General features: G+C 35.1%; 2 protein-coding genes across 2 annotated transcripts; both read right to left on the reverse strand.

Moving 5' to 3' along the window:
• Positions 1–1,058: 1,058 nt before the first annotated feature.
• On the reverse strand, positions 1,059–3,288 carry LOC100791288 (transcription factor CYCLOIDEA). Its single transcript, XM_003555049.5, has 2 exons — positions 1,663–3,288; positions 1,059–1,553 (listed from the first exon to the last, which is right to left on the reverse strand). Exons 1-2 carry the CDS (start codon positions 2,861–2,863, stop codon positions 1,504–1,506), a joined length of 1,251 nt encoding a protein of 416 aa, XP_003555097.1. The 5' UTR covers positions 2,864–3,288; the 3' UTR covers positions 1,059–1,503.
• Positions 3,289–11,350: 8,062 nt separating this feature from the next.
• On the reverse strand, positions 11,351–12,130 carry LOC102664706 (protein ALTERED PHOSPHATE STARVATION RESPONSE 1-like). Its single transcript, XM_006603901.4, has one exon. It carries the CDS (start codon positions 12,128–12,130, stop codon positions 11,351–11,353), a length of 780 nt encoding a protein of 259 aa, XP_006603964.1.
• Positions 12,131–27,605: the final 15,475 nt, after the last annotated feature.

Below are 27,605 nucleotides of genomic sequence, written 5' to 3' on the forward strand. Positions count from 1 at the left end.
CATTTCATTTCTTGAAAATAGCAAAACCTACTAAAATTTTTAGAAATCAGATAATAAAATATCAGAATATATAGAAAAAAGTTTTAATTATTCTAAATCTCTGGAAAGCAAAAATCACTGTCAAGCCTTTTATTTTATACATGGACTCATGAGTGCTAATCGCAGCATTAGTGCTATTATTTCCAGTCGAGAATGTTCATATACATTTAGCAATTCAGAAATTCAATTTATTTTTAGGAAGAAAGAGATAATGTCATGCATTTATTACAGTTACACCAAGCGATCTTATATAAGCTGCAAAAGATGAACGAATGCAAGCTTCAACAGAAAATTCCGTTGGGGTAAAATATCGATTACCCTTTCTTGCAGTCATAATTGTTGCCAATTTTTTTTAGTGAATTATCATTTTGGCTATCTAAAATAGCATTTTCTGCCACGATCGTTTAAGTATCTTAGATCTCAAATGGTGTTTTCCAAGAACTTCACAAAAGAGATGAAGATCTTCTCTTTAAACTTGTCTATTGAGAAAACATGAAATCATTCACAAAAGCCATTCGAAAGCGAAAAATTCAAATACCTAACTGCTTAATATGCATGCTGTATCAAATAGATATAAACCTGAAGTAATGATACTTCAATCTGTCCATGCATTAAGCAAATAAATAATACATCACACCAGACAAACAACAAGCATCAGATTATTTTAACTTTAAACCGCTAGTGTAAGAAAGAAGAAAAAAATGGCAATGATTGAGAGAAAGTAAATCAAACTATCAAATATACAAAAAAACTCCACCATTAGTTGTCAGAATTTCACTAGGAGTTTGACAACCTTGTATGATGTCAAATTTTAACGAGGTTAGGTTCTGTTCTTCCGTATTAATTCTAGTTGAGTTTGATCTATATGCAATCTGTTTATACTTAGAAAACCAGTATATTTATATGAGTTGTCTTGTATTTCCAGTTTAGTGATTAATAATGCAAATCAGCAGGTATAATCAGAAGCTGAAAGACCTTGAGAGATTTCTTCTGTACCCCACCTCCTCTTGCAACAAGGTATATGTATAACTGCTTGAAATGCTTTTAACCAAGGCACATATAAATATTAATCAATGTTGAACAATATTAATTAACCAAATATATAAATATTTAAAATCAGCTAGAAGGAACAGTTTCTTGATAACTAATAATTGGCATTATGCAATGCCAAGCACACTTTAAATATTGGTCAGAAACCAATATTACAAGCAGCAGCAACCTTTGTGGCAACTGTCACACGCCATTGGCTGAAATGATGATGAGCAAAAGGAAGAAGAGGTACAAACATTGTGGAAAGGGGAATATAGGACAGAAAAAGTTTCTGGTGGAAAACACAGAAAGATGCCTTCAAATGATTCCTTGGCAAACCACTACAAGAGTTTCATTCAATCAGATGATACTGAAAAAAAAAAAAGATGAAAAAGACAAGGGAAAAGCTAACACACACACACACACTAGTGTAAATTAACGTGGATTGATGCACTCCTCCCAAGACTTTCCAAAGATTTGAAGCCCTGAAAATTGAAGACTTAAAGAACTGTAAATATCATCAAAATAGAAGGTTTGAAGAAGAGCACTTAGCTTTAGTATCATGTTAATGAAACACACAACTCATAAACATACCTGTGGATAGATTCATGCTAGCTACGGCACAGAAGTTGGAGCGGCCAGTGGATCCATTAGCATCCCAATTTGGAGACAAATTGGAGAAGGGGTGGTACTCACAGTTGTTGAAGCTTGGTGGTTCCTTAGGGATCATAAGGCTTTGGTGATGATGATGATGATGATGAGAAGAGGACATCAAAGATGGCTTCAACTTTCTCTTGATCACAATGGATTCCTCGATAACGTTGAAGTCATCTCTAGGTGTTTCATTTCCCACAAGGTTGTGAGTAGGTGATGAACTTGATTGATGCATGATTTGAGAATGGTTGTTTTCAATTGCAGGGCACTTTTTCTTCAAGTCTTGTTGTTGCACCCTCCTTCCTGTGTTGTTGTTGTTGGTGTTAACATTGCACATAATAATCTTGTTACTAGTCCTTTCCCTTGCTCTTGCTCTTGCTTTCTCCCTTGACTCCTTTATCTTTGCAGGTTCCTTCTGTGTCCTCTTCAACTTCATCCTCTCCCTTGCAGCCACCAATGTTGTTGGTGACTTGTTATCACCTGAATCCAACCCTTGTTGCAGGTTGTGTTGAGTAGTAGCAGCATCACAAGTGATGAGTTGTTGTTGTTTCTGCTTGATCTCAGAAACCACTTCACAGTCATCGTCACAATCAGATGAAGAAGAGAAGCTCTTGGCTCCTTCATCACTGTTGTTGTTGCTGTGCTTGCTCCTTGCAAGCTCCTTAATTGCTCTCTTGGACTTGTTGAAGAGCCACTCAAGGGTGTTACTGGCTTTGTCAAACCCTAGCATGTCTTGAAGATCAAAGAACTTGCGAGCAATCGCAATGGACAACCTCACCCTTCGGTCCCTCAAGCCCTGAGAGGTGTAAATCTTGCTGTGCCTGTCTTTCTTAGGTGGCTTCTTTGTGAGGAAACAAGAAATGCCATAGTGAGGAGCACCACCACCATTAGAGTCAGGTTTGGTCATTGCAGAACCACCACCACCGCCACAGTTATGATCTGTGACTGGCAAATTGTTCAGTGCTTCTTGGATGCTTGAAGGGTTATGATGATGAGTTGGTATGTAAGGCACAGAAAGTGGATCATGAAGAAGGGTGTTGCTTGCAGAAGCATTCTCAAGGTTGAGAAAAGGAAAAGGAGGGTATGAAGAAGAAGATGATGAAGGGAAGGAAGGGTAGGGGTTGGAACTGTAAGGGAACATTTGAAGAAGTTTTTTTCTTTTTTTTTTCTTTCTCTTTTCAATTAATGAATTTTGAGAGGGAGGGACAAAAACCCTAGCTCTTTGAAGAAGTGTATGTCTATCTTCCTCTGAACAATGAACTGCTTTTGACCCTCAGCTCCCAACTTAATGGTCCAAAGTGATGCCCCAAGACACCCTTTAATATAAAGGGTTTCAAGGGAAGGGAAGGGAGAGAGAGATAGAGACTAGGGATGAGTTATGCTAAGTGCTGTTAACACTAACCCATCCAAGAAGAAGAAAAAAAGTGTTTAGAGAATTTAATAGGATTTCAATTAGGCCAGCGATGGAACTTGTATTTGCTTTGTGTGCATAGTGTCTATTGTTATGTGAATGGATTATCTGCTGGATCAGGTTCGTGGCCAGTGGAGGAAGAGAGAGAAAGAGAGAGTGAGAGTGAGAGAGTGAGAGAATGACACAGTAATAGTGTAAGTATACCGAGGACAAGACACACATAATTTGTGGGTTTTTTGCCTCATTATGTGGAAGCAACGTAAGCAGAGCAGGGTCAAATCATTCAACTTTTGAACCCGTTATAATAATATTGTGTGAGGGTATGTGTGTTTTCCTGTGATTGTCTCTGGTGATGTTAGGTTAGGGTTAGGGTTCTACGTAATCTGTGATGTGTTAATTTCAAATTATTCATGCTTAGTTTATGCGGAGGTAAAATGGGGTGGTGAAAACTTATCCCATTTTGCTGTATAAATTAACTAGGGAAAATTGGGTTTTTTCTATTATGAGGCTTCAACTTTTTAACCTTAGGGTCATGAAGTAAAAGGTGGGTGGAAGTGAAACGGTGCAAATACTGTTGACTGCTTCCTTCTGAACAAAAAGTTTTATTGATACCCTACAGCGAGGAAGGTAAGATAGTAAATAGTAATAAATTAATCACGAAGAAAATTAAGAGATCGATCAAGTTAATTCACATTCCTATAACATCCTCTTTTCTTGTCAATATTAATCAATATTAACATAAATATTCCACTCTCAATAATCATTTTTGAAAAAAATCAAACTTCATTTTAAGAATTTAATTTTCATATATTATCAGTTAATTAAAAATTATTATAAATATAACTTTTAAGATAATATTATAAAAATGAACGATCTTAACCTATGATTGGTATCATTAACCATTTACATTTGTTGGAATATTAAAATTAAATCCTTGTTTTAATTCTTGAAAATATAATTAACTAGTTTAAATGACAAAAATCTTTGTGGGTCACCTTAAATTATTTATCAAAATCTATGGATAAACAATGAATGATATTTTCTTGACTGTTCATACAGTGAACAATCTTAATTCAAACTGTGGCACGGATATATATTCTTTTATTAATAAAGGGTTCTATGATACTAAATTTCAAATTAAATTTATGAAAGTACTACCGACTGAGCAAAAAAGACAAATTGGTAATTACAAAAATTAGGGTTCTTTGGAGTGTCCCCGTACCACCTACTGTCATTTTCAGCCCGGAAAACTCATCCAATCTCTGACACCATTGCTGTGTTGCAGTTTTAATTTGGAGAGTGGGGGTCGTCCCTTCTCTCAGCTCTCTTATCAATTTTTGTATTGATCAGTAACCGGTAGTTGGTGTTTACATAGAGTCATGGATTGCTTCTTGGTCATCTTTCATAACCTAAGCTATTTGGATTTGTTTTGTACCACCCAACCTGGGAAAAGAAACTATATATTATACACAATAGTACGATTAGGAGAATCTGCACTTGGATCTGAATTCCAGTACTTTTTGCTTAGGTAATTCGTTCTGTGATTAATAAACCTGTTGTTAATTTTGATGAGAGAGGGATTTGCTTATAATATAATAATGAATGCTATATTGAATATTGGTCTCTACTTTTTCCTTTCAATTCACAAAGGATTCAAAGGAAAGGACAACCAAACCCAACCAGCTGAATAAAGTGATAGGGGGATTTCTTATGGTTTTCCAATGCCATACATAAAGGGTATATAACTGTCTCTTGACCTCTTACTTTAACCTGCCCTTTGTAGTAATCTAGTAATCACAATTCACAATTCACAATAACAAATGAAAGATCTCAACAAGGGGAATATTACATGCAAGAATGTTAGCAATACATTTTTAAATATATTCTTTTAAACAAAATTTATTATGGACTAACATTTTCTCTTTATAAATTATAATAGCTTGAATGATATCACTTTTAGAATTTCAGCCAAGGAGCTTTTAGGGATTTTTTCTGAAACGGGCGCATTTTAATTTTAAGAGCGGTTAATTGTTATTATGACTCTCATTGAGACTCATCAGGCTCTTTCCGGAGTTTAATATATTAACAATTTAATTTAATTTTTATTTTTTCAAATATATTTCATAATCTTAATTTCATTTAACAACTGGCTCAAAAAATTTCGTACTTAATTAATTAGTACAAACCACTCTCATTTTATATTTATATTATATTTGATTTTCTTAATGGTTTTTCTCTTTTAATCTATCATTCTCATTTTTATTTCTAAATTAAATTTGAACATATTTTTAAGAAAACTATGAAATAGTTAAAAATAACATTGTGTCATATTATAAATCAGTTATTGTAAATATGTAATATAATTTATGTATTAAAATAATTATTTATTACGGATTTTTATTGTAAGTTAAGTTATATATTAAAAAATTATTTAGTACGTACATATTTTATTATATAAAAATAAGCATTCTTCTTAACTAGGTATTATAGAGGCTAAATTATTAGTTTATTAGAAACAAAAAATAATTATAAGTTTTACTTCTTATTTAATTAATGGGTCTCACATGATTTTGTAGTCTTTAATAAATTTTGCAATAATAGAAAATGCATTATAAAGAATGTATTGGAAAGTGTATTACTAACACTCATTTTTTTGGGTCAATGCAATTGGTGGAAAATATTTATTAATTTAATATAAGATAAGTTTAGTGAAATCTCACTTCTTATTTAATGGGTTTTACATGATTTTATAGTCTTTAATAAATTTAAACAAATAATAGATAATGCATTATAAAGAAAGTATTGTTAGCTTCTCATGTTTTATTACAAAATATTCATCATCTCTCTGTCTATGATAACTTCTGCCAAAGAATTTAGCTAGTCATTGTTGATAGGTTCTCAATCTTAACTCATTCATAAGACTTAAATCTAAGACTTTATTTAAAAAATTTAAGTTTAATTTTACTCAAACCAATGATATGTTATTCTTACACTCCTCGTGTTAATTGCATATTACTACTTTTGGTCCTATCACTACTAAAAAAAAAACTTTCTACATCGGTCAATTAACATCGATTATTGTAAAAACCGATGTTAATGAAAGCGCGGTGACATAATTGTAAATATCGTGTGTACGTTAACATTGGTTATTGGAGAACCGATGTTAACATTTATTAGTTAACATCGGTTTTTTAATAACCGATGTTAACATATGTTTATTAACATCGGGTTTTTAGAAAATCGATGTTAACGTTTGATATGTTAACATCGGTTTTTTTCCAGAAAACCGATGTTAACCTTAACATCATTTTGTTAACATCGGTTTTTTTTTTAAAAAACCGATGTTGAACTTATATTTTAAAAAATATGGTGAGCCCTAAGAAGCTCGCGCTCTGTCTTCTTCTCCATCTAAGCTTTCGCGCTCTCTTCTTCTTCTAATCTCCGTCTACCTTCAAGGTCCCTGTCTGCATCTGAGCATCGTGTTCGTCGCACTCGAGCATCGTCTTCGTCGCACTCGAGCATCGTCACAAGTCTCTGCTTCTTCTCCTTTGCCACCATACCTAGGTATGTTTCGTCTCCTTCGCACTGTCTTCTCCTTCTCTCTGTCTTCTTCTCCATCTAAGCTTTCTTGCTCTCTTTGTTCTCCATCTACCTTGAAGCTGTATGTTCTCCATCTGACCATCGTTTTGTCTAAGGTCGAGCATCGTGTTCGTCGCACTCGAGGATTGCCAGAAGTCTGTGCTTCTTCTCCTTCGCCACCTCACATAGGTATGTTTGGTCTAATCTTGTATAAATATTTGATTGCATTCATGTATCGCACACTTAGTGAACTAAACATGGCTAGGGTATCTCATATTTAACTCGAGCATCGTGACAACTCTGTGCTTCTTCTCCTTAGTGAAGTTTCCCTTACCCTTATTGTGTTCTTGTAACAGTTTAAGTGGATCTGTTAATGCCAACCTTTTGAGCAACCTCTTGAGCTTGTTCTTTATACACACAAGAGCAACCTCTTGAGCTTGTTCTTTATACACAAAGAAAAGTGATTATGAATATAAAGAAGCTATGTTGATGGTTTGTACTTTAGTTTAGCTTATGATAAACTCGAATCATGGTTATAGGTATGTTGAAAAACTGAAAATTCAAGGCTGAGAATTGCACTCTGTATTTTAGGTTTATTGGACCACCATGTGTCATTTGTAGAGTAGGTGTTGTTTAATTTGAGAGAAAGTTAAGAATGCTATTGTGACATTTAGTAATTAGTACAGGAAAAGCTATGCCACAACTAAGATTATACATATCTAGTATACCAATGATAGTTCCAATGATTGCTTTTTATACCATTGCTTGAATTTTGATTTATTGGTGCTTTTCATATAATAAATAAGTAAATAACGTGTTTCTGTGCTTGAGATGGCTATAGCACCACCTTGCTTGAATTTTGATTTGTCTTACTCATTCCTCTCAATAAGTTAGACAGGACAGATGACAAATTTACATTGCTTTCAAAATTTGTTAATTTTTCAAAATTCAATAAACAATTATCTTTCAAGCTTGAATTCAACCACTAAATGGTGTATTAAGTTCATATCTCAACTTTCATACCTCTACATTCATTTTTCTTTCTAATCCTCTATCAGATCAGCACTCCTCAAATCTTTCACCTTGAATTGACAAAATGTGACCTATATTTCTATGTGTGTCTTCTGAGGTATCATTCCCTAATTAATTTTACATTTTGGCACCTTTTCCTCTCTCTCTTTCTAGGATGCTGCTAGTTATCGTGATGAGCTAAACAATATTGCCCCACACTCTCTTTTAAAATGTTGCAGTGATGCTACAACATTGGTATGATCCCTACTTTTAGTTAAATACGTTTTATCTCCGAGTGATGTAAGCTATCTCAAGAGAAATACAGTTAACAAGGAAAACAACTTCCCTTTTTTAAACAGTCTTTTAAGTTGATTGCACTGATAAAAATTTAGTTTAATACCATGTCTTCAGAAATGGAAATTCTGAGCATCTCTCTTGGAATAATTTGTCTTTGATGATTCTGCCTAAGTTTCAGAATAGCCCTGTCAGCTGTCTGTTGGTGAGAAAGAAAGGTTAGTGGGTTGGGATAGTGTGAATAAATAAGGCAAGTTGCCTATAAATAAATACAAATAAATAAAGGGAGAGGTTGAGAGAGAGATTTATCTTATCATTTGAAAGGAAATTGGGGTGTTTGAACAGAAGGAGGTGCAGACCCACAAAGATCTGCTTTGCTTTAAACGGAGAAGATTCTCCGTATTCTTTGTAATAGAATAGTAGGTTTCTATCTGCCCTTTTACTAAATATGTTCTGATTCTCTTTTCTTCTCTAGTCACTTTGTGGTATAAGGCTATTATTGTTGTTGTGGTGACTTTTCTTCCAATGATAGTTTCTATCAGCCCGTTCTTTTAATCCAACACAATGTCAGTATTTTGGTCTAAAAGTTAAGATAGTTCCAATGATTGATTTTTATGCATATTTTTGTTTGTGAAGTGATCCTAAGAATTTTTGTATGTAGCTTGTGTAGAAAATTGAAACCAGTAATTTGAAAATAGGATGCTTAAATTGGTTTTGGCTATAAGAAGCAAGTTTTAACCACTATGCTACATAAGCCAGTAGCATAGTTATGAAACCAGTAATTTGAGAACAAGATGCTAAACTGGTTTAGGCTACAAGAAGCAAGTTTTAACCACTATGCAACATTTGCTTTTAACCAATGTAGTGTATGAAATAACATCTTTTATCTTTTTTGCTTGATCATTATTAATTATGATGGCAATATCAATAGATACAAAGCCACAACTGATATAGAAGTGGCCCCTGCAGCAAAATATAAAAGTTTAGTTGCTGCCACAGCTGATATTCTTTGGATTCAAACTCTTCTCTTGGAACTTTCAGTCCCTTATTCTAGACCTAGGTAGGTTAATTATTCACCATAAAGTAAAAAGAGAGTATCATTTGTATATGCAGATAGATATATAACATAACAAGGTAGCTAGAGAGAGAGAAAAAATAGAGAAAGAGAATGATAGTAAGGGAGAAGTTCATTTATGTTCCAAATTTCAGTGACATGATTGATTCATTGATTAAATTCCAACCAGCATGGCTAAAAGCTTTTGAGTTCTGCCCTTAATTCTTTTTTTATTCTTCTGTATTTTATACTTTTTTTTTCTATAGTTCATTTCATCATCATTGTAACTATAGCTGCCCATTATAAAATAGCTTAGACAATCTAGGTCTGCTGCTTCTGAACCTTTTATTTATCCTTGAAGTAGTTTAATTTTTTTTTTATTTGTGTTCAACTAGTGAAGAGTGAAGACTGAAGTTGTTCTGTCAGACTCATTGATTTTCCTTTCATTTCGACGGAAGCCTAAGCAATACACTGCCACTGAATTGCCAGTAAGAAAAATTGGTCATGAAACACACACACACACACACAAACCCTAATGACACACACACACGGGTATGATAGAAACACACAGACACACACTGATGACACACACACACACACACACACACTCATCATACAAACACACACACACAAGTTTGATAACAAATTTGTTCAATTATACATGTAGAAATTTGTTTAGTTCTGACTTGTTAGCTGTGACAAGGTAGTTGACCTCTTCATAAGGTACTTATCTAAGTTTAACTTAAATTCTATTGCAGTGGTGATGACCTACTAATATTAGTGAAAACAAATTTGCCTACTGTACCTTAGTTAATTTGTTCACAGTTGTAAAAAATGAATTGGTTTTAACTTGAGTTATTCGTATTTTAAGTTTTCAAATATGCTTGCATGATTGTATTTGTATGAGGATTATATTCTTTTTTTATATAAATTTCGGCAAGCTGAACAGTTGTTAGTGTAATGTTGGTATTTTTATTTTTTTTTAAAACAGCAAAAGTATATTTTATAGATAAAAGTACCAGAGGTACTAAAGATATAAGATAGTTATAGTTTTAGATAGACTAATAGCTATAAAAAATCAGGCTATATATCAGTCTGATCAGTCCAGAATTCTCAACATCCAATACAACACCTTGGCCTCCGGAATTGGATTGCTGGTCCTCAATAGTCTGTAGGTTGACTTAGTAGAATATATACCACTGGGGTCAGCTTTCCAGACCCTAATATCCTGCATATGAGGCTGGATTTGAATGTCAGTAATTGCTTCCATGAATGTCACAGCTGTATGTTGCTCATAGTCAAATAGATTCCTTCTCCACTTTAAGTCCCAACACCAATTGCCTTGGGAGAAGGTTCCCATGTTGGATATGGTACTATTCTGCTGATCACTAATAAGAAATAACTGATTGAATTGCTGTTCAAGTTTATAATCTTCCCCCAACCAATTATCTTTCCAGAATTTTATTTTTTCCCCTCCTCCCACCTTCCATACCATCTGCTGCTGAATAATACTGAACTCAGGTTGTTGATATATCTTTCGAAGGTCCCTCCACCATTGAGAATGCCAAGATTTATCCCTCCCACTACTAAGATCTGACCATCCACCGTATTTTGACAATAAAATTTTGGCCCACAGCTGATTATGATTAGAAGATAGAGCCCATACCCATCTACCCATCAAAGCTGTATTGAATTTGGAAATATCTTTGACCCCAAGACCCCCATCCTCCTTAGGGAGACATATTACTTCCCATTTGACCCAAGGGATTTTCTTATGCCCTTGATCACCCCCCACAGGAAGTTCCTTTGCAAGGAGACAAGTTTGAGAGCTATTCTTCGTGGAAGCTTGAAAAAAGATAAAGTATAAATGGGTAGAGCAGTGAGGACAGAATTGATGAGAGTAACCTTCCCAGCCATAGACAAAATTTTCTGGTTCCATTTAGATAGCTTATCTTCATATTTGCTGATCAGCGATTCCCACACCAAACTGCTGGTAGACTTTGCCCCAATGGGGATGCCCAGATAATAGAAAGGAGTCTCCATATGTCTGCAGTTCAAAAATTGTGCTGCCTCATGAATCCAGATAGCCTCAACTCCAAAGATCCCAAATTGGCTTTTTGCAAAATTAATCTTCAATCCAGATGCCAATTCAAAACCCCTCAGCATAGCCTTCAAAGCAATGACATTATCCCATGAAGAATTTCTGTAGTGCTTATTTTTAAAAGCTGCAGTGCTTATTTTTCCACCCACATACTGCAGATGCTGCAGAATTCTCTCCCTTATGGTAATATTCTCTTCACGTCATGCTCCTGTTCAGAAGCTTTGGCTTTGTTGTATACAGACTCAAAAACCTCCATGCACACACTTGAAAACCCCACAATCCCTTGAAACACATGAGGGCAACCCATTTGCAAGTTGTTCAGTGTCATTGCCCTCGTTACACTCACTGACTTGTTGTATTTGCTCTTCTCTTCGTCTGCCTTTGCTTTCAAGGCATCCACCTTAGTGCGCTTCTCGGTGATCGGGTCCCTGGTTCTCAAGCTGCCAGATGATTCTGGCATGGAGTATGGACCATACTTGCACTCCAAGGATCGCAGCTGAACCACCTTCTTCTCGAGCTCTTTGAATGTGGAATCTGACTTCTTTTTCTGTTTCTGCTCCTTTGCCTGTTGCAGTGCAATGGCATGAATAACTGTCAACAAGATTTTTATTCCTTCGGATGCTACCTTGTCCGGAATGCGGTCGACGGCGAGGTGCCATTCTTCACAAAGGGTGTATATCTTAGACTCCTCGGGGGTTCGGTTTATAGGGGTTTTGCTGAACTGGAAAAGGGTGAGCCTTAGCCAACCTGTGAGGGATTGGATGTAGTCGTGGTGGGCCTTGAAGAGGTTGCAGAAGGATTGGTGCCACTGCTGTACTTCAAGCTCCAGCTGAAGAGTTGATTGTTTGTGAATCTCAGATGTAGGGTTTTTTGATGGTATGGTGTTGAGGTACTCTAGCTGCTGAACTATGTGCTTTTGGACTTGGTGACACTCATACATGCTTCTCCACATGCACATTAATCTGCAACATAACAAACACACACACACACACAGAGTCACACACACACACATAAAGAGACAGATAAACACACAAACATACTGAGCCACAGACACACACAGAGACCCACACACAAAGACACACACACTGAGTCACAAACACACACATACACAAACATACACACACACATAGACAAACACACTCACACACACACACATAAAGAGACAAACAGACACACACACACACACACACAGAGATAAAGAGACAAACATAAACACACACACACACACAGAGTCACACACACATAAAGAGACAGACAAACACACAAACACACTGACCCACAGACACACACACTGAGTCACAGACACACACATACACAAACACACTCACACACATAGACAGACAGACACACACACACACACACACACACACACACACACACACACACACACACACATAAAGAGACAAACACCCTCACACACACAGATAAAGAGACAAACACAAACACACACACACACACAGAGTCACTCACACATAAAGAGACAGACAAACACACAAACACACTGAGCCACAGACACACACACAAAGACACACACACTGAGTCACAGACACACACATACACAAACACACTCACGTACATAGACAAACACACACACACACACACACACACACACACAAAGAGACAAACACACACACACACACACACACAGATAAAGAGACAAACACAAAACACACACACACACACACAACTGTTGATGTCCTTGTATGTTCTTGTACATCATAAATGTTCTTGTATGTCATGAATGTTGTTATACGTGCTGAATGTAATTTGCTATATAAATAACTGTTGTTCATGCTGAGTGAACCGTAGATTCCCGTTTGAGACTGAATGCAATGATTCTTGCGGATAGTTTGCATTAGTCATTGTATTTAGTCTTGAATTGTCAGTTTGGACAGTTTGGGGAGACTGGTATTTTTATGTTAGACTCATTCGGTCAGGTTATTATTATTTTGATTAATTTGATGAAATTTCGGTTGAATGCATTTCAAGTTGTTCTCTGAGTGCATACTTGATTATCGTGAAATTCGTTTCACCGATGTCATGTCGTGTACTTGGAGACCAATGCGAAATGCTGCCGAAATTTACTCAAATTGTTCAAAATAATGCTAACCATGACGTTTGAGGCTAACATAAAAGACAATCTTCCTAAATGGGATAGGGCCACACCTATAAATAAAAAAGTGAGATTTGCATGCATGGATTTGCTTAGATGGATCGAAGTTGGATCAATCAAAGTCGAATGAGCCCAGAATATGAGGATGGCGTCGAGCAGTTTTTGCAATTTGCTTTAGAAAGAGGTCGACCGAATAAAGAAGGAAAATATTATTGTCCTTGCATCAACTGTTTGAATGGAAGACGACAACTACTTGACGACATATGAGACCATCTATTGTGTGATGGGATGAAGAAGAATTACACGACGTGGATATGGCATGGTGAAGTGACTGACATGCAGAGTGGGTCCCAATCTGAACCATTTGATGTAGAAATGGGAGATCGCTTGGAGGACATGATTCGTGACCTTGGACAAGAGTGTTTTCAAGAAGCACACGCCCCTGTGTATGAAGGATTGCAGAGTGATTCAAAGAAGCCTTTGTATACGGGGTGCAAGAATTCCTTAACCCTGTTGTCTGCGGTGTTAAGTCTGGTTAATGTGAAGGCCAGGTATGGGTGGAGTGACAAAAGTTTCACCTCACTGCTTGAGGTAGTGCATAATCGGCTTCCAGAGGACAACACGCTGCCTAAAAGTTACTATAAGGCGAAGAATATACTGTGTCCCATGGGTATGGAGTATCAGAAGATTCATGCTTGCCCCAATGATTGCATACTCTACAAGCATGAATTCCAAGAAATGTCCAAATGCCCTGTGTGTGGGACTTCACGGTACAAAGTGAAGGATGACGAGGAAAGCAATTATGATGAAAAGTCACAGAAGGGCCCGCCAGCAAAGGTTTTGTGGTATCTGCCTATCATTCCAAGGTTTAAGCGTCTTTTTGCTAACGAGGACGACGCAAAAGACCTTACATGGCATGCAAATGGAAGACTTTCTGATGGACTGGTCCGTCATCCGGTTGATTGCTCACAGTGGAAGAAGATTGATGGTTTGTATCCGGATTTCTGGAAAGAGCCAAGAAATCTTAGACTTGGTCTAGCCAGTGATGGAATGAATCCATATGGCACCTTAAGCACTCAACACTGTTCATGGCCAGTTCTGCTAGTAATTTACAATTTGCCTCCTTGGTTGTGCATGAAGCGAAAATACATGATGTTGTCTATGATGATATCGGGCCCAAGACAGTTAGGAAATGACATTGATGTTTATCTAAGTCCGTTGGTTGAAGATCTAAGAAAGTTGTAGGACGAGGGGGTTGTAGTGTTTGATGCGTTTCGCAAGGAGACCTTTGAAATGCGTGCAATGCTTTTTTGTACCATTAATGACTTTCTAGCATATGGGAATCTCAGCGGTTACAGTGTTAAGGGTCATCATGCATGCCCCATCTGTGAAGTAAATACAAGTTACATACAACTTAAACATGGGAGAAAAACTGTGTACAGTAGGCATCGCCGCTTTCTAACACCCAATCATCCTTACAGACGACTAAGAAAAGCTTTTAATGGAATTCAAGAGCATGATATTGCACCGATACCATTGACTAGTGAGCAGGTATATCAGCGGGTTCAACACTTGAATACTGTATTTGGGAAGACCCAAAAGAAGGATAAAAGTCTGAGTTGCATATGGAAGAAGAGGTCCATTTTCTTTGATCTTCCGTACTGGTCTGATCTTGACGTTAGACATTGTATTGATGTTATGCATGTGGAGAAAAATGTTTGTGACAGTGTGATTGGGACGCTCCTTAACATTCAAGGCAAGACGAAGGATGGCTTGAATACCCGTCAAGATCTAGCTGATATGGGTATACGATCACAGTTGCATCCAAGGTCTGATGGGAAGAAAATTTACCTGCCCCCAGCCTGCCATACTTTGTCCAAGAATGAGAAGATAAGTTTTTGTTAGTGTTTTCGTCGGGTGAAGGTTCCACAAGGATACTCTTCAAATATTAAGAGTCTTGTGCAGTTGAAGGAGCTTAAGCTTGTAGGGTTAAAGTCTCACGATTGTCACGTGCTCATGCAACAATTGTTAGCCGTGGCTATACGAGACATCTTGCCAAACAAAGTCAGGTTAACGATAACTCGCCTGTGCTTTTTCTTCCATGCTATATGTAGCAAAGTCATTGATCCAGTCATGTTTGATGAGTTGGAAAATGAGGCCGCAATTATACTGTGCCAGTTGGAGATGTATTTTCCCCCTACTTTCTTTGGCATCATGATTCACTTGATTGTGCATCTGGTCAGAGAAATCAAATGTTGTGGTCCTGTTTATCTACGGTGGATGTACCCGGTTGAGCGATACATGAAGATCTTAAAAGGGTATACAAAGAATCTATATCGTCCAGAAGCATCTATTGTTGAGAGGTACATTGCAGAAAAAGCCATTGAATTTTGTTCATAATACTTAGAGAAGGCTAAACCTGTTGGCCTTCCTGAGTCTCGGCATGATGACAGAGTGGGTGGTAAGGGTTCAAGAGGACTGCATGTGATCACTCCAAGTGTAGAAGATTTGTTACAAGCTCACTTGTATGTCTTGAACAACAGTAATGAATTTTTGCCATACATAGTTAAGCATGAAGCTTTAGTCAAACAGAATAATCCGAAAATGTCAAATAATTCGGTGTTGAAAAAGCATAACAAGACTTTCTGTGATTGGTTTAAAGATACAATCTTTGCAGATGAGAATGCTTCAGAAACATTAAGAAAGCTAGCAGATGGGCCTAAAAGAAATGTTATAACCTGGCAAGGATACGACATAAACAGGTATTCATTTTACACAAAAGCACAAGATGACAAAAGTACAATGCAGAACAGCGGGGTCACCCTAAGGGCTGAATCTCAACACTTTGCAAGTGTCAATGACGCCAATCCCTGTGTAGCTTCCATCCCTTACTTTGGGTTCATTGATGAAATTTGGGAGCTTAACTATGTGAAATTTACGGTATGTGTTTTCAAATGTAAATGGGTTGACAGCAACACCGGTGTGCGCACCGATGATATAGGATTTACGCTGGTAGACCTAAAGAAACTTGGTTACCACAATGACCCTTTCATCATGGTAGAACAAGCTAGACAAGTATTTTGTGTGCAAGACCCTTGTGATGAAAGGTGGTGCGTGGTTCTGCAGGGCAAAACAGTTGGTGTTAATGTAGAAGATGATGATTCATACATGGACACCTATCTTAGTCCTTTGACCGCTCAAATCACTTGTAACGTTGTCGGAGAAGAAGAAGCTGACGACGTTCATGCTAATCGAAATGATCATGATGAAGGAGAATTGATTAACATCGTCTAATGTAATTTTCTGCAGAGACAGAGGTCACCAAAGCAAGTAAGTGACAACTACATTTTTCTCTGATTAAGGCATCCGTTTTTTGTTTTAGATGGTATCCTTAGGACTTCATACAGCTCATGTTTGTCGCCAGTTTCATCATCCACCACCCTTTTCTTCTCTATCTTCTCACGTTTATTGTTGTTAAACCCATATTTATGCTTTCTTCCCTTCATGTCTTGTTTTATCACAACTTTAGCCGAATTTCCTATCTTCAGCACAGTTGAATCTCCTGTCTTATTCTCTAATGACACACTTTGACGGCCTGTATCTCTTTTCGTCGTATGTTCTAGTGCTTCAGCTTCAGAATGCATAAAGCAATCAGAATTTTCCAGTGATCACCGAAGGCTTCTGCATCAGCATTGACACTCTCCACCCTCTTTGGTTTATGCTTCTGTGCTGCATTCTGTGCTTCCTCATTATAAATCTCAGCTTTATTAGAGGTTGTACTAGAACGATCAGCACCAATCTGTGCTTCTTCCTCGTCTACCAGCTCAATATCTTTCCTTTCAACTTTTGTTTTGTAAATTACAGTGTAGTTTACAAAAAGCAAAGGTGAAACGAAAGATATTGAGCTGGTAGAGGAGGAACAGGCATGGATTGGTGCTGATCCTTCTAGTGAGACCTCCAATAAATCTGAGAATTATAAGGAGGAAGCACGGAATGCAACACAGAAGCATAAACCAAAGAAGGTAGAAAGTGTCAACGTTGATGCAGAAGCCTTTGGTGATCACTGGAAAATTCTGATTGCTCTATGCATTCTGAAGCTAAACCACTAGAACATACAAAGAAAAGAGATACAGGCCATCAAAGTGTGTCATTGGAGAATAAGATAGGAGATTCAACTGTGCTGAAGATAGGAAATTCGGCTAAAGTTGTGATAAAACAAGACATGAAGGGAAGAAGGCATAAATATGGGTTTAACAACAACAAACGTGAGAAGGCACAGAAGAAAAGGGTGGTGGATGATGAAACTAGCGACAAACATCAGCTAGATGAAGTCCTATGAAGATCCTCCTCATTCTCAAAGAGGGGAGCGAGCAACAATTTGAAGGTTGTACATTCAGGAACTAAAGAATTCAAAATAGCTAGTAATAAGAGGGATTTGTTTTTAGGATTTTCCGAGCAGCAAGAGCGGCTACGCAAGAAGCTTGCACTTGAGGAGGGAAGGATATTTGCAGCTAATGAACAACTTTCTTAACTATTTGTCCTTCAGATTTTACTGTTTCTTTTTGCTAATATGTAAATATAAATAGTATAAGGGTATGGCGTAAAAACATGGTCTATATTTACTTCTAAGATTGTTAAGGGTAAAAATGACCATGTTCATAAGCCATAGCCTTATACACTATTCTCACTAAGTATTTATTAAGGGTATTCGTAGAAAAAATATTTAATGTAATATTGATTTTGTAAAATGACATATATTTTAGAATAATTTTTTCCCTCTAAAACATTATATATTTTGAAACAAATGGAGTAGGTTAAATATAATTACTAAAATAATTATTCCAAAAAGTTGATCATTTTTATTTATATATTTTTTTATGAATTGAAGTAAAGGAGGAATCTCCTAATTTAATACTAAAAACCACACGAAAACATGATTGAAGAAATATCTGCCAAAGGTGTTATACAAAAAAGAAGAAGGTAATAAAAAAAATCTTAATACACCTATAAAGAGAGTGACCAAACTTAGATATGATTAAATAAGAATGTAAAAATGGTTAAGTTCAATCAAGTTATTCATTAAAAAAATAGTTCAATCAAGTTATTGGATACTACTTCCTATTCCTATTATATCCATGGTAATTTAATACCCAAAAAAATTATCCATGGTAATTATTAGATAATTAATAATTATGATTTTATTCCTGAATTAATTTCGGTCCTAAGTCTGTTGACCAAGAATGCAAGAAGTTTAAAACTTAGCACCCAAACATAGTTACCTACCATAGCTTTTAGAAGGAAGCCATGATTATATCTCCTAAAATGTTATTATCATTACAAATAAGATCCCTTGATCCTTACTATGAAAGAGACTCCTATCTTAGAAGAGGATTGTTCTCAACAGTAAGCTAACACATTCTAACCTATTGGATCACTTTTAACTTAAGTTCTCCAAATATGTTTAAGAGCTAATATATAATTAGAGAAAAATTTGATAGGGGCTTTAAAAATTGATCTCTAATTAAGCAAAATTGAAAATTGGTTATCCATATAAAAAAGGTTGGTGTATGTTACCTAAATGAAACACTAAAGTGCACATACATACTACACTTATGTTTTGTTCCATAAAATTTGTCTTTAAATGTGATAACTTTTTTTATTTTGCTCCACATTTATAAATTGATTCACAAAAGTGTCAATATTAACTATAAGTTTAACATGAAAAAGGTTTTATCCCTCACCAATGAAAGCTTTTTAATACCATAGCAACACAAGTGATCACTTCAAAGATCATATCGCATACCAACATTGGTCCAAATGAAACTAATTTTATCCCTTAAAGTAAGATCATGAATTTGAGTCTTGTGGATAAAAATACGTGTTGAAAGAATAGATTTTACTAAAAATGATCAGTCAAATTTTTTTATGGAAGTCAATTATTGATAAAATAGATGAATATTTTATAAAGAAAAAAAAGATCAAATTGTATTATTAGGGGAGTCCTTGCATTGGATCGATGGCCTAGGGAGCTTTATAGATGGTAATTTCAACAACCTTGCTTAGGGAGTCATTGTTCACCTTCGGGTTTATTTTGCAATGCCTTAATTGTACTTTCTTTGATCTTTCGTGTGTACTTTTGGTACTCACATCTCTATAATAAATTTCCTTATTTATAAAAAAATATAATATATTGGCTATTTTATCAATGAATTTAAATATGCATAATATTTCTATCTCTTAAATACTCAGCTCGACTATATTCTAGCTATCCATTCCATTAGATGTCGACAAATCGATTTGGTTCAATTAAATCAGTTTTGAAAAATGACTTTCTACAATGAAGAACCAAACTAATTCAAGAAAAGAAACTAAAAAGAGGGATGAATTGGTAGAATTGATATTAAGTTCAAGAACTATGTAAAAGGAACCAATTATAGATGGATGAGTTAATGTGCTTACCAACTTCTACAAACTATATAAAATATACTTGATTTGAACCTAAAATGATAAACAAAAGAAAAAAGAGAAGCCAACAAATATTTACATCACTGATAGAATGAATAGCATTTTGATTAGAATCACTACACATATAGTTTCTCATTTTGTATTCAATAATGTATGAAGATTTGTAAATCTGAAGTAGTACAATGAACCAGGACAAAGGGCAGATGAAGTCAAAATAGACATCAATTGGTGCACATCGCAACAAATTGATCATCATGCCTTGTTAGTGAAAGTCCCTAATTACAGGTTTTAAATTTTGATCACTATTATAATTTCACCATAATCTTTGATATTGTAAAATTTACGAATAAAAGCAGTTGATGTTAAAGTAATTACCGTTGCAGTAATTAATTTCCAAAAATGTTAACATTACACTCAAAATTATGGTCATGAACTGTTTTTTAAAACCTCAATCACAACAAGTACTTACGTGGTAGCTAGAGATCAAGTTTTGATGAGTCTATGTGAATAAAATTTTGATTACATGTAGAGATCAAACAATGTCGACCTAATTGTCATTAGTATATTCTTTTCAAGATAAAAAAAGTTATGAAGTCGAAGTCAACAATTTCAAAATATATAAGAGATTAGTTTTCATTGATGATTTAATTTAATAGAATATATGAACCAAAACAAACCAATGGACACCAATGTCAGATTGAAATTTATAATTTATGATGTTTTACATTTTACTTATATCTTTGAAATGAGATTCTCTATATCTGGAATCCATCACATTTCAACTAGTTTAATTTGCCAAGTCATCTCGTTAAAGGTGTTGGTATGATTTTAGCTAATCTTTATATGATACTTAATCAAATATTATTAATATTTTTTTATCATAAATTGTAGAATTTAAACATATATTATATAATCATTGGTTAATTAGGAGTGCTTTTCTCCACGCATAGACTACCTACTCAAGCAGGTCTACATCGTACAGGAATATAGTGCATGTTTGGTAGTTTCACATTTGAGAATTGATTATATGTTCAAAATTTTAACATGTTTGGTTTTACGTTAGAGAAAAAATTAGAATTGATTTTAGTTCTATAATTAATTCTGAATTGAAGCAACATTTGAAGTGAGATAGGGTCATCTAGTTGAAAGACGATAATTCTGAGGCAAAGATGCTCCTGCATATGAGCATGGGCATGGGATTGTCAGGGATGGATAATGAGGAGGGGATGATTAATAAAATTGCAAATTTGAAGAACAAAGATAAGGAGAATGCGCAACAAGGGAGGGGGTCAGAAAAGTGTATTTTATGAAGATTCTTACATACAATATCCATGGTTTAGAGGGGAAGGTTAAGCAAAAGGGGGGTGAGAAACTTGATTAGGAAGGAAGACTTTGATGTTATATGTTTGTAGGAGACAAAGGCAGAAGCTCTCTTTAACAAAATTTGCATTTCATCATGGATTAGTAATACTTATTCATGGCCAGAAAAGGAGGCTACAAATATGGCTGGCGGGTTGTTATGTGCATGAAAGTCAGAGGAGTTTGCGATGGAGGATGTGTTCCATGGGTGTGGGTTCTTATGTGTGAAAGGTAAATAGAGGGACAATGATACTCAATATATGTTGGTGAATGTTTATGCCTCTTGTGATTGGAGGTTAAAAACAAATATATGAGGAATTACTTGTTCTAAAAAGTAATTTAAGGGGAGGAGCATTGATGTGATCCTTATTAGGAGCGGATCGCTTGGTACAGGTCAAGGAATTGGATGATGCCACTTCCAGAGATGAAAGATAAGTTAGGGGTAGACGCCACAAGGATTCAATCTAGATAAGTCCAGAATTGGTTTGACAAGGAAACCAGAGAGAAACTCTCACGAAATACACAAGTATTTTCTCAAAAATGCCAAAAGTCCTTTCCTTCAAAATGAGTTGAATACATATAGTATAGCTGAAAGTTGGTGCAGCTGAAAATGCATAGGATTCAACCACAAATTTTATTTAATTAAAATTACAAAAATAGAAAATATTTGATATGGGTCTTCAACTTAATTTGGGCCTTCAGTAATCAAGATTCTTGGGAGTGCCTCTGGGCCTTCGTTCTTCTCCACTTGGGCCTTTTCAAGTATGGCTACTACCATTTGTTGGAGGGTATTCTCTGACTGTTTGGTCCTATCTCTGGTCATAGGTCCCTGTATTTGGGCAGCTTTGGGATTCTCATCAAGCGTGGTGCACGTGTCATGGGAAACTTCAATGCGATGAGACACATGGAGGAAAATAGGGATGATTGGTAGAGATATGATTGAGTTTAGTGAATTTATTGTGAGCATGGAGTTGCATGATATACCATTAGTTGGAAAATCTATCCCTTGGTTCAAGACCAATGGACACACAAAAAGCAAGTTGGATTTTTGGTATTAAGTGAATGGGTTGGTGTTTGGGAAGCTAGCACATAATATGTGGGAGAGTGGAGTATATTCAATCATTGCCTAGTCATACTATAAAATAATGTGGTGGATTGGGGTCCTAAGCCATTTAAGGAATTGGATAGTTGGTCTTGTGATCCGAGATTTGTGAATTTTGTGGAACAAGCTTGGGAAACTATTGAGATCAATGGAAGAGTCGATTTTGTCCTTAAAGAGAAGTTAAAAGCTCTTAAAGGAGAATTGAGAAGATGGAACAAAGGAATGTTTTGGAAACTTACAAGTGTAAAATGAGGAGATCATTGGTAAAATTCATGAATTGGATTTGAGGGATGAGACAAATAACATTAGTGAGGAGGGCATGGTGCTTAGGAAGAAGCTAATGGAAGATTTTTGGAAGATTTCATCTAGACTTGGATCAAATGGAATTAAAGTTTACCTATTCAAAATTGTTTCATTCTTTGGTGAGAGGGAGAAGAAGAACAAATGGAATTAAAGTTTACATATTCAAGGAATGTGGGTGGAAGATCCAAAGGAAGTTAAAGCTGAGGTGAGACGATTTTTTAATGAAAGATTCTTGGAAACAAATGAAGATAGACCAAAGTTAGATGGTGTATCTTTCAAGCGATTGAAGGAAAGGGATAATGACATACTTGGGGAAACCTTTGATGATGCGGGAGGTAAAACAAGCAATATAGGAATGTGATGGGGGAAAAGCTCGAGGCCAGATGGATATAACTTTAACTTCATAAAAATTTTGGAATATCTTAAAGGAGGGTTTTCTACTTATGATGGAGGAATTCCACACAAATGGGAAGCTACCAAAAGGAACAATTGCCTCATTCATTCCTCTCGTTCCAAAGATGGAAAACCCTCAAGAGCTAGGTGACTTTAGACTAATTTCTCTTATATGACGTATATATAAGGTAATTTCTAAGGTCTTAGCTAGATAGGAGGCTTAGGAAGGTAATTGGCCAAGAAAATTATTGATGAAAGGTAATGTGCATTTGTGGGAGATAGAAATATGTTGGGTGGAGTATTGATTGCAAATGAAATGGTGGAAAAAGCAAAGAGATGCAAAAAATCTTGTGTCATTTTCAAGGTTGGTTTTTGAGAAAGTGTACGAATTGGTAAGTTGGTCCTTTCTTTTTTATATGATGGGAAGGTTGGGTTTAGGGGTCAATGGATTGGATTGGATGGATTAAGGGTTGTCTTCAACCGACTTTAGTATCCATTTTGGTGAATGGTAGTCCAACTACCAAATTTAACACACAAAAGGGGTTGAGGCAAGACAATCCTCTTGCCCCATTTCTTTTCTTGATGGTGGTGGAAAGTCTCATAGGACTTATAAGGCAAGCTATGGTAGCTAATAAATTCTATGGTGTTAAAGTGGGCAAGGACCTAATGGTTTCCATGTTACAATTTGAGGATGATACACTCATGTTTGGGGATGTTACTTTGGAGAATATGTTATGTGTGAAGAGTGCTCTAAGGTGTTTTGAGCTTGTGTCCAGACTCAAAGTCAAATTCCAGAAAAGCAAATTGGGAGGTATTTGTGTTGATGAATTAATTGTCAAAAGGTTTGCTTCCCTTCTTAATTGTAGAGTAATGGATATTCCATTTGTTTATTTAGGAATCTCTATATGGACTAACCCTAGGAAGGTGGATACTTGGCATCCTATTATTTAAAAAATCAAGGATAGGCTTGCAACTTGGGATAATTTGACTCATTAAATCAGTTTTGATTGCTTTACCCCTATATTTCATTTTCTTCTTTAATATGCCTTAAAAAGTCATTAGAGAAGTCAACAAAATTCAAAGGGATTTTTTTGGGAGGGGGTGAATGCAGAAAAAAGATGAATTGGGTTAGATGGGATAAGATTTTCCAAGAAAATAAGGTAGGGGTTGGGAGTAAAGGGTTTTAATGAGTTTAACGAAGCCCTTTTGGCCAAGTGGAGATGGAAAATGACTTGTTGTCATAATAGTTTTTCATGCAAGTTACTTAAAGAAAAATATGGGGATACTTTTTAATTTGGGTGGAGGAGGCTTAGGCTTGTGGCTAAGGAATTGATTTGGTGGAAGGACTTTTTGAAGGTTAGTGGTGAAGTGGAGGTAGAGGAATGGTTCAAGAATCAAACTGTGTGAAAGTTGGGAGATGGAGAAAGTGTAAGTCTTTGGCACCATAGATGTCTTGACAACCAAACCCTTATGGAAAGATATTTGTGAATCTTTTTGAACTCATACAATAAAAATGTAAGAACTAAATAGGTGAGAGAATGGATTAATGGGAGGTGGATTTGGAAACTTGATTGGAAGAGGCAATGGTTCAATTGGGAGCAACCTATCTTTGATGGTTTTCTCAAGATGTTGAATTCAAAGAGGTTGTATCCACAAGAAAAGGACAAGTTAGTGTGGAAAGGTTGTGTTTCAAGTTCTTTCTTGATAAGCAACATGTATAGGCTTTTGAGGAGTTATCAAGGAGAAGAGGATACTCAGTCTATTTTTAAGGACCTTTGGAGTATTGCAATACCTTCCAATGTTACTTTTTTTGGCTAGAGAATCATGCACAATAGGTTCCCAACAAGATCAAATATGAGGAAAAGAAATGCAAGTGTTGAAGGTTTGGATTTCTCTTATCCGTTGTGTCATGAACAAAAGGAATCGATTGGAACACTTATTTTTGTGTTCGATAGCATATGAAATTTGGTGCAGGTGTTGGCAATGGATACAAGTACAAACAACTTTGTATTCTAATCCATGAGTGAGCTTCATGCAACATTCATTGAGTTTTTTTAGAAAGGAATTGAATCTAATGACAGATTCTCAGTGGTATAGGGGATTTGGCTGCTAATAAATAATGTCACTTTCAAATATCATGAAATGGATGTAGAAATCCTTTGGGAGTCAACTATGACGCATGCGTGGTTGTGGATATCTTGCAAAATGAAGCTAAAACATTTGTTATACTACAATTGGAGTACTAACCCATTGGAATGCTTGAGAAGAAATATAGGGTAGGCATGCTTACTGTTATTGTTTTCATCGCTTTATAACTTGGTTTGTGATGTAGAAACATAGATAGAAACATATTGATATGTATGGTTTTGTTCTGCTTTGTTTCTATTTAGTTCTATGGGTATACTTGTAGTTGGAACCAAATGATGGTAGTATTAGGCTTTTATGGTGGGTATCTCTTGTACCCTCACTAATATAATTATCTTTTGTCTACCAAAAAAAAAGCACTTACATATATACATGAACTGAAAATGTACATTTTTTCTAAATTTTTAATGTTAGTTTATCTTAATGGTAAAATATAATAATAAGGTCTTCAGTTCAGTGTTGCTGCCTAGGACAATTTCATATAGAAGCTTGCTTGATATTCACATTACTTATTTGTTTTAATTACTTATTAAATTTAATTGTTTGATATTTATTACACGTAATTATTCATGCTTCATATTTGTTTTAAATAGGTTACTGAAATTATGCAGGAAATGAGTAAGGATACTTTGTTTGTCCATACTCATTAGAGAGCAGATGGAAGATATATAAATGAAAAAGGCTCAAATTTTGTGCATAAGTAATTATTTCCTTTTTATGTATTTTGTAATTTTGTTATTTTGCAAGTTTTCTGTTAACATCATTTATAACTTAAATCATGCAGGAGAAAATTGCTAAGATTAAGAGTCAAGGAAATGCTACTGTGGAAATCTCACTTAATGACTCTCTTGGTCAAGTATTTTGAAAAAAAAAACATTTGGATCGAGTCTGAGGTATAAGAGGTGGAGTTTGCATGTCTCAAGTATTTGGTTTGCCCAACCCATGATTATGTGTCACTTCTACTTCCATGAATATAGGAGTACAAAGTAGTGCTCAAGAACTTAAAGTTCATGAGTTGAGAAGTGAGTTAAAGACAAAAGATGCAAATATCAAGACAATGACAATGCTACTTACGAATTCATCAATGTCAATCCTCCTAAACTTCTTAATGTTATTGTATGTTTCCTTTATCATATCACTTGGTTTGTTATAATACTTAAATGTATTTTTGGAAATAATAAATCATTCTTTATTTTATTAATGCAACATCAACAATAAGGTTATGGTGGTCAAGAGCAACAACCTTAGGAAGACTATTGTGTCCTTATTGTCCTTAGTATTTGAAATATTAGAGATACTTTTTGAAATTGTAGTCAAACTATTGTTTAGAATTTGTGATATTATTTTGAGACATTTGGTTTTTTATAACTTGGTGATATTATTTTGAGATATTTGGTTTTGTTTAGACCTGTTGATGTTATTTCCAGACATTGGTTTTTGTCTTAGTCTAATGTGATTAAGGTGATTGGTTTTCTTGGTAGGCACTTGATGTAGGTATCAAATTAATTGGCACAACAAGTCACTTTGTGATTCAGGGACTTGTTGTTGGACCTATTATTGAAAAATGGTCACTACTACACATGTGATCTTTAGCAACATTTTTTTGTTTAACACTTAGTAAAAGTGTTGCTAAAAACTTTAACAACATTTAAAAAATGTTACAAAAACGTATTAGGGACATTCATTCATATTTGATGACATTTTTAAAAATGTTAAAAGTTTTTAGCAACATTTTTATTAAGTGTCAAAGCAAAAAATATATACATGTTTACTACTTAACTATCTTTTGCCTATATTTTAATATATTAGTTGCTTCCTCTGTTAAACGATTATGTTGAATTTGGTTTGAATTATAGATTGATATTATTTGTTTACCAAGTCTAAATTTGGAATGAATTATAGTGCTATAAGATCTTTGATCATTTTGAAAATGGTGAAACGCTTAAATGTTGTTGTGCATGTGAGATAAATAATGCTTTTTGGGTTCTTGTAAATAGTGGTTTTTTAATCTGGGATTTGGATAATGGGGCTATTGGAACAGAATTGCAAACAAAGTTCTATATATGTAAAATATAATTAAGGTGGTATCATTATCACCTTTTCAGTTCATTGACAATAATGCATAAGCTTTTAATTTCATTCTTCGTATTTATTTAGAATATAGATTGCAAGTCTTTGATTAGGAATGCTACAAGATTAGAAGAGATAATGAAACAATTTAAATGCATGATAAGATAAAGTTGAATTACAATATCCTTTCTCTTGACTTTTAGTCTTAGAGGAGTGTTTTATATGTCACACTTTTGTCTCAATATCTCTAATGTGGAACTAGAATATTGTTTTTCATTGATCCGAAATTAGAATAATAATTGACTTGTTGTAAAATTATAAAAACTTAATGTGTTAACTTTATACATTAGGTTACTGTAAAAACTGAATTAAGAAGCATTAATAATGACTTTAAGTAGAAATACTTTCTTTTTGTCTTACATAGGAGATAAATGTTGTATTTATATTTTTATCTTAGCATTATCAATTCATTTGAATTTTTTA

This window comes from Glycine max, chromosome 19 (genome assembly GCF_000004515.6).
Source record: "Glycine max cultivar Williams 82 chromosome 19, Glycine_max_v4.0, whole genome shotgun sequence".
Classification (NCBI taxonomy): domain Eukaryota; kingdom Viridiplantae; phylum Streptophyta; class Magnoliopsida; order Fabales; family Fabaceae; genus Glycine; species Glycine max.

Excerpts from the sequence above, each read along its gene's own strand:
- LOC100791288 (XM_003555049.5), bottom strand. The coding sequence starts at position 2,863 with ATGTTCCCTTACAGTTCCAACCCCTACCCTTCCTTCCCTTCATCATCT. Across the intron at positions 1,554-1,662 it reads TAGCATGAATCTATCCACAG|GGCTTCAAATCTTTGGAAAG; the intron begins GTATGTTTATGA and ends TTCAATTTTCAG.
- LOC102664706 (XM_006603901.4), bottom strand. The coding sequence starts at position 12,130 with ATGTGCATGTGGAGAAGCATGTATGAGTGTCACCAAGTCCAAAAGCAC.